Consider the following 8,365-nt stretch of genomic DNA (forward strand, 5'->3'; position numbering starts at 1 on the left):
CCATGTTTTCTACATTTACCCAACAACTCAAACCATGTCGTTGGTTCTCCAATAAAGTGATGCTAAGTTGTCCTCATTTATCTGACTCTAAGGATCAAAACAAAGCCCTCATCCCTATAGACCTCAAGGATTTAAACTCCTCTAATTATGAGAATCAACTGCCAATGAGGGTGTGCAAAGTGCCTTCTTTGAGTTCAACGAAGTAGGTTATCGGTACCTACTCTGCATCGAGAATTTACATTGATCTACACCACTCCTTGTAAGCACTGAGCTAACAGGAAAACCCAACCAAGTACTGATAATCAAAAGTATTTTTAATAAATATAAAGTCAGCTCAAAGGGCACAGGATGTGTTTAAGAAATATCAAGTGATCATGAACAAGTTACTTCCCTGATTACAGATGAGTTTCCCCTGTTAAATGAGGGAACTGGAACAGATGATCTCTACAATCCCATCCAACTCCAACTCTTGGTGATTCTGAGACTACAGGCTAAGCATAGTAGGAAACAGAAAACTACTCTAGGGACTTCCCTGGTGGTCCAGTGGTTAAGATACTACGCTTCCACCGCAGGGGGCGCAGGTTTGATCCCTGGTGGGGGAACTAAGATCCTGCATGCAGCGTGGAGCAGCCAAAAAATAAATAAAAAGAAAAAAGAAAACTACTCCAAGTAACAGGATTGGCCTGTAATATACATCAGAGATAATAAATACAATTCAGTACACAAAGAAAGGCTAACCATCTCCAAAGGAATTCAGAAAGGGGAAAGATCAATGAAGGCTAGAGCAGTTCTATAATTAGCTAGGGCTTCTTCTGTAAGATGGGAAAGATGTGGATAGGCAGAGAAGTGGAGAGCCTTCCAAATGAAAATAATAGCATAAATAAACTCAGCAAAGGAAAAAATGAGCACAAATGTAGACCAGTTTTGTTTCCTAAATAATCTGTGCAGTTTCTTCTAAATTGCATTTATGATAACAGACTAAACTGCCAATTCAGTTAATTTCTTTAATTTTTAAGATCTTTAAAGTCTTTCATTGTTAAAAGAGAGCTGACAGTTTACCATTTTGCACAAAAATAGCTTTTTCCTTGATAACGAAATATATCTTAATATGCAGGCCATTCATCATTAAAATTTTATGACTCAGTTTTGACCATTTTGATATGTGAGCCTACTGTCTTAAGTGCCAGCTGCACACCCTCCTCCTTTTACCAAGACCAGCAATATTTGTAATGATTGATGGTATTCTTTATGTATCATCTAGGGTAAGGGCATAACCAAAAGAAAAGACTTGAAACAGATTTCAAATGGATGTCCATCTTCCTTTATAAATAAAGATCTACAATAACATACAACATAAAGGAACATCTTTAAATTTTAAAATGAAGGACTCAATTTGAACATACTTTTTTTTTTTTTTTTTTTCATTGCAGGATCTTGGTTTCCCTGACCAGGGATCAAACCCATGCCCCCTGCAGCAGAAGCACGGAGTCTTAACCACTGGACTGCAGTGGAAGTCCCAATAAACATTATCTTTTGATCCTTGAGCATATTGCTCTTGTCAATAGGGAAATTTTTCATTTCACTGATAGACTTCATTTCAATATCATGGAGGACTGTCATTTCTTTCAAGCCAATTGTTTTAAAAATGCACGCTTACCCTGCATTGTTGCTGACTGCAGTTAGTCCTTTTACTCCAGTCTTTAGCAAAGCTCCTATAAGATTCTCTGGAATTCCACATAACCCAAAACCTATAATGAGCCAAAAAGATAAACAATTTGTGGAGAGGGTAACGTTCTTTTAGGGAAATGTATGTGTCATTCTTTTTAATAAAAAAGAAAATATACCAGCACATTATTAGACCTACTAAGCAAAATGCACAGGCATATCTCAGCAACTTAATAGTCATACACAATAAAAAGATCAAATTCCTGGTGCCAGGAATTTGAGGGGAGGGGGGAGATGAATACACAGAGTACATAAGTTTTTATGAGCAGTGACATACTTTGTATGACATTATAATGATGCATATATGTCATTATACTTTTGTCCAAACCCATAGAACATGCAACACTATTCACTTCGTTAAAGTGAACCCTAAGATGAACCGTGGACTCGTTGATTATGATGTGCCAAGGCAGTTCATCCCTGGTTTAAAAAAGAAAAAAGGGGCTTCCCTGGTGGCGCAGTGGTTGAGAATCTGCCTGCCAATGCAGGGGACATGGGTTCGAGCCCTGGTCTGGGAAGATCCCACATGCCGCGGGGCAACTAAGCCCTGAGCCACGGCTGCTGAGCTTGCGCGTCTGGAGCCTGTGCTCGGCAACGGAGAGGCCGCGACGGTGAGAGGCCCGCGCGCCGCAATGAAGAGTGGCCCCCGCTCACCGCAGCTGGAGAAAGCCCTCGCACAGAAACGAAGACCCAACACAGCCAAAAATAAATAAATAAATAAATAAATTTATAAATTTAAAAGAAAAAAGAAAAAAGCTACCACTCTTGATAATAGCTATGCACGTGTGGCTCGGAGGGGGGTCATGGGGAATTTCTGTACCTTCCTGTCCATTTTGTTGTAAACCTAAAACTGCTTTAAAAAAAAGTCTCAAAAAAAAAAAAAGAAGAATTAACACTCAGGATAGACATTTTTGGCAAAACTTTTGTTTCACTTATATATGTATACATACTTTATACGTGTGTGTGTTTGTTGGATTGTGATGTAAAATGTGTCTTTTAGATCAAAAAAGTTTGCAGGCCACGTTGGTTAAGTCTACTGGCAAATAAAAGCACCAATAAACCTCAAAAAAAATAAAATAAATGGTCATACAGCTGTATCCAAATGTTTTACATCGTGATATAGTACCAGACGTCACTGTCAAGTCTTGATTCATAAGTATAAGGCCAAGTGCAACGTGTTAATACGGCTACACGTTGTTCTTCTTGCACTTAGCTACATATCTATTATTTTCCCACTTTAAAATTGAACCTTTGTACAGTCACTTTTTCAAGCATGTTTGTTTTATATGTCTGAGTAGATTTTGCAGATCTAGAAGCCTAAGCCAATGACTTTCATTTCTTTACATCTTCCACAATTCCTCAAATGGTATTGGGTCTAAAGTTCAATGACTGCTGAGTTGAATGAATGAATGAATGAAGAGCAGCCTTAAAAATAAGCCTTGATTTTTGTGACCAAGGCCTAGAAATCCAAAGAAATGTACAATATAAGAATTAGGCAGCAAGTTTAATGAGTGCGAGACAGTGGTGCTAAAAGACATTCCAAACAAAGAGAAGCAAAGAACTTGGGAGACTCACTAACAGATAGAGGCATATGTGCTCTCAAACTCATAAAATGAGGAGGAACAAAAGGAGTGGCTGGCTGTGGGCTGATGCGATCAATGAATTCCCAAGAATCTAGGGATTTTTCAAAGCTACTAGTAAGACACCACCATTTAAGGCGTCAGCTTTTCAAAATAATAGAAAAAGAAACACAAAAGGAAAGAAAAGGTAAAACATAAAGTGCTAAACCTTGCTAAGCTTTCAGGAAGGGGACACTGTAATAAAAAATAGATAATATGTAATAAATAAATAAAAATAAGATAATGAATAAATAACTAAGTAATAAAATAACTGGCATTTCCAATAATTGGCATTTATTAACTAAGTAATAAAATAATTGGCATTTCTAATAATTGGCATTTATTAACTAAGTAATAAAATAATTGGCATTTCTAATAATTGGCATTTATTAACTAAGTAATAAAATAAGTGGCATTTCTAATCTACATACTTTGCCATTGTAATTTCCCTGCTTTGCTAAAAACATAAGGCTGTTACCATAAAAAGAAAAACAATACTATTACTCACCACCAACCAGTACTGTTGCACCATCAGGGACGTCTTTTACCGCTTCCACTGGATCCGTATAAAATTTGGTATGGCGACGTGTGCTGGTTGAAAAGTAGCAAACACATCCCTAAAACATATAAAAAACATTTTTAAGTGAATAAACATTTGGAAACATGCATTTGCTTTCCATGTATAGCGATGTATTCAATTTTTAATCTATACAATTTCACTAGCTCATCTTTGAAAGAGTTGGGCTGTAAGTAGTTCATCTTAAGAGTAGGATGGACATACTCTATCCACAGATTATCACCAGAATCCCCTTATGATCAATATCTTTTATTATATAAGGAAAACTCTGTGTCATTTGCGGCCCCTCAGAAGAGTGAAAGAAAGTAGATAACCTGTATCCTGGGACGCAAATTCACAATATCGGTGTCATCAAGCATCAATTTCTGGTAGCAACACAATCAACAAATATTTACTGTGCCAAAATTTATATGCCAAGTTCTGCACTATTTATTTCAATCTATCGATAGTAAGGATTAAGACACAACTGTTGCTCTCAATACTACAAATACTACATATTTGGACCCTGATCCAATCTTGGGTGTCAAAGAATGCCTCCTGAAAAGACAAGTAAAGAACAGCACACCAAAAAACTCATTCCCCTAAGGGGCCTGAAGTTTATGGATGCTGGAGAAAAGTAGCAAACTGTTACCTGCAAGAGAGGCATGATTAGTCTTACCCCAGTGTACTATTTGTCGCAAATCAGGCTATCTAGCGAGCATTCACCATCAGTTTTAAACTGTTTCCCTCTTTACACTTCATCCACAATATGGACAGGAAAAAATGATAAAGTCGATTGTGTTGCAATCAATCACTCATACTCAACATCCTCTCTCCTTTATTCTCATTATATAGTCAACCTAAAAAGAGAGGGAGTAGAGAGAATGACACCTGACTCCAGAGATGTTGCCCCTTAACCAGCCCAACGAGGTTGTAAGCTCACATCCACGGCCTATCAGAGTCTCCCAGACAGAGAACCCGAGGGGGTCAAAGTAGCAGCAAAAATGAGCTCTGTCATTCTTTTCTTCCTCCAAAAACTCCTTTCATAAAAAGTGTCAATTAATACAAAAGAAAATTTAAGAGAACTATACTTAAAGTCAAATGAGATCTGCAAAGGTATAGGTTGCCCAAATGACCTTTGTCCTTTTAAATTTCAACCTTGGCCAAGGTCAGATGAGAAGCGTGGTATACCCTGGCACACTGCCCAAACACGGGGAAATAAGTAGAGGCGGGGACAGAAAGGAAAGGGCTTGAGTTACAAACAGCTTTCTCCTCTTCCCTATCCTCAAGTAGCAAGGAGTTATTTGATTCTGTTTTAACACACACATACATACAAAAACATATTTTTAATCTTAGAAATTAAAAGTTTGATAGTCTGAATAAGTAGGCTGAGAAATTGAATATTTCCTGCCATATCAGTAAACAAAGAATGTCACAGTCACCAGCGATTGCAAGCCCTCCAATGTGAGCTGATGAGCCCTGAAAAAACTCAGGGCTGAAAAGAATACCTACCATCTAGCAGCCATCAGACTGCAGCCACTCCCTGAAGTGAGCCCTGAGGAAACTCAGGATGTGAAAATACAGGCCCCAGATAGCTGAGGTGCATATCAAAGGAATGATTTCAGTGAGCCCGGACTCTCGCATCTTCCCACACAGAGAAAAAAAGTGCTAAATTCCTTAACTTGAGATAATCTGGTTTTCTTTATTTAACAACAATCTTTGGACGTTCCCAATTACCTGCTCTTTGTTGCAAAACTTCTAAATATCCTGGCCCCTCCCCTCGCCTCCTCCGAGCAGTTTTTCAGAGTTATCTGAAACGCTGTCTCCTGCACTGCAGTCCTCATTTTGCCCCAAATAAAACTTAACTCGCAACTCTCACGTTGTGCATATATATATATTTTTTAAGTCAACAGTCTATTTTAGTCGAAGTCAATGGCAATGGCTCTGAAAGTGCAGTCTTCAGACCTGAAGCATTATCAACTGGGAACTTATTAATGCAGAGTATGGGGCTCCAGCCAGGACCTACTAAATCAGAAATTCTGGGGATGAACACAGCAATCTATTTAATAAAGCCTCCAGGTAATTCTGATGCAAACTCGAGTTTGAAAGACATGTTTATCATAAAGAAAAAAGAAAAAAACCTATCTCATTTTACCTGTTGGGTAGGTTTAGCAGAAAAATTCTCAAGGTTACCACATAAGTTTCCCACAGCGTTCTCTCATCCACCTATGAAAGGTGTTGAGTGTCTATTCTATGCAGGGTAGTGTGTAATGTTGAGAGAGACAGAGAATAAGGCATACAATATGGTCTCTGCAAATTTCATCTGGTTATGAAGACAATGTACACACATTAAAAAGTTAAACAAGTACACAAGTGTTAACAGTTAACGCAAGCAGGAGGTAAGGATTTAAGGGCTAAATAAGCAGTAAGAGCCCTAAGTGCCAAGCGCCGAAGGAACACAGGGAAGCTGGAGTTGGACCTATGATAATCAAACCTGAAAGGAGAGATGAGATACAGAAAAACCCGTAATTTGTAGCTCGGCCATCTAAGAAGAGGTTTGCTGGGTTTCGGGAATAGTTTAACAATATACTGAAGAAAATGAGTAAGTTACACTTAGGCAAATAAGTAACTGCCAAAAGAAGGAATGATATTGACCTTGGCCCAAGGATATCGCTGTGTCCTGATTTGCATTAGTTTCAGCGCCCACAGCAATCTGACTGAAGGTCGAGTTCCCTTTTAATAATGCTTTACATATCCAAAGCTATCTGCAATTATCAAAATGCTTCCTAAGAAGCATTTATGAGTAAACCGTTCCAGTTCTAAATCATCCTAGCACTTACCTACGGGGCTTGGTGGCCCCTCTGCGTTCACTGCTCTCAGAGAGTGGACGTGGGGAAGAAGGAAGAGCAATGGGGCGGGGCAGGAGTTCCCTGTGAGTACACAAGTGTGCAAGGCACGCTTTCAAGCTCGGAACTATTACTCAAAACGCTGCTAAGTAAAAACATCACTTTTCCTTGTCTCTTCCAAGGAAAAGGCTCCCGTGGTGATGGACGTAGCCGAGGTAAGCCACCCTCCAAGACTCAGAGCTCTGGTCCTGTCCGAGGACTCGGAATAGGAACCGCACCGGGGACGTGGGCTTACAGGTGGGGACAGAGCATGGGGCAAAAAAAGACTACACGTCAGCCAACAATCGCGGCGCGAATGCCTCAGGATACTACCACTCGTGAAGTGTTTGCAGTGAAGGCGGAACAAGGTTTGCAAAAGGCTTTGAAATCGGAAATCCCAAGGAGCCTCGGAAGAAGGGACGCCGGCTCCCGAAGCCCGCGCTCTAGCCACCGCCTATCCTCTACAGGCTCCTCCGCGTGGGGAGGTAAACGCCAGGCAAGGGCTCCGGTGCGGGTTCCCGTTCCCACCGCCGAGGTGCGGCGCAGCCCTATCCGGGAGGTGGGGCGCAGCGTTCCATCCCCTTGGCGGTGAACTCAAGCCGACCCCTGGCTAGCCCAGCGCTGGGTTCCGGGCCTCTAGAGGCGCCCCCGCCCCGAGATTCCCAAATCGGAGCGCAAACCTACCAGCTACAGCCGTCGCCCCTTGCCCCCTTTAAACAAGCGAACCCTCCTCGTCCCGTTTCGGCTGCCAGAGCCCCTTCCCAGAAGGCTGCCCGCAAAGCGGAGACTCGTGCCCGGGAGGACGCGAGCGAGCCCCGAAGGGCGCGGCGGCGTTGCCAGGCGTCTTCCTGCCCCGCAGCCTCTCCGCGCGCTCCTTTGCCTCGTTTCGCCCCATCGGGAAAGCAGGTGCAGAACCAAGCCAAGGAGGCCATGCGGCAGAGCGGCCAGGCAAGGAAAGCGTCGTCACGTCTCGGGGCCCAGGATGCCGGCTCCCGGACTGGAGCGGGTGGGTTCGGGCAGAGGAGAAAACGCTGGCACCACTCGGGGTTTCGTCCGCACTCGTTCGACGCGCGGCCTTGCTCTTCACCCGCACTTTACCTTGGACCAGGCGCCCCCGGGGCGGCGGGCGGAGGCGCAGAACCGCAGGCGGGAGGAGAGGCGTGTGAGAGCCGCCATGGTTGGGTTGGGGGGCGGGCGCAGGCCGGGCCGAAGCGAGCGTGTGAGTGTATCAGCAGGCGCGGGCCGGGCCTCCGCGTCACCGAACGGGAGGAAAAGGAAGGCGCGCAGGGGGCGGGCTGGAGGCTCAATCGCGCTTCGGTGACGTCCTGGGACCTCCGGGGCCGGGCTCCGGCTGACGGAGAAGAGATGCTGGGAGGGGCCCGCGGCCGGGGCGGGTCGCGGGGAAAGTCCCGGCCCGGCCGCGCTCAGGTGCTTCCTCGCGTCGGGCGTATTCCAGCCCGTCGTGTTGCGCGCACTTGCCGCAGCAGCCCCTCGGCTTTGAGCTGCCGCGGGTATCTGTCTTAACCAAGGTCAGGGATAAGCCTTGGCCTAGCGTTCGGGCGGCGCAGGAGGGCCTCTCA

The 8,365-nt window shown here is 43.6% G+C and overlaps 1 protein-coding gene across 2 annotated transcripts in view; it reads right to left on the bottom strand.

The window, feature by feature from the left end:
* The window catches only part of OXCT1 (3-oxoacid CoA-transferase 1), a 137,854-nt gene extending 129,773 nt beyond the window's left edge, over nt 1-8,081 (bottom strand). The window contains exons 1-3 of one of the 2 annotated variants that reach the window (XM_057540656.1): nt 7,884-8,081; nt 3,853-3,961; nt 1,658-1,748 (exon numbers count right to left, since the gene is read on the bottom strand). In XM_057540656.1, the coding sequence (XP_057396639.1) occupies nt 1,658-1,748; nt 3,853-3,961; nt 7,884-7,961 (278 nt within the window). In that variant the 5' untranslated portion in view covers nt 7,962-8,081. The remainder of the gene's footprint in view (nt 1-1,657; nt 1,749-3,852; nt 3,962-7,883) is intronic. The other variant, XM_007195526.2, reaches the window with a different exon arrangement.
* Between the last annotated feature and the right edge of the window lie 284 nt (nt 8,082-8,365).

This window comes from Balaenoptera acutorostrata, chromosome 2, assembly GCF_949987535.1.
Source record: "Balaenoptera acutorostrata chromosome 2, mBalAcu1.1, whole genome shotgun sequence".
Lineage (NCBI taxonomy): Eukaryota > Metazoa > Chordata > Mammalia > Artiodactyla > Balaenopteridae > Balaenoptera > Balaenoptera acutorostrata.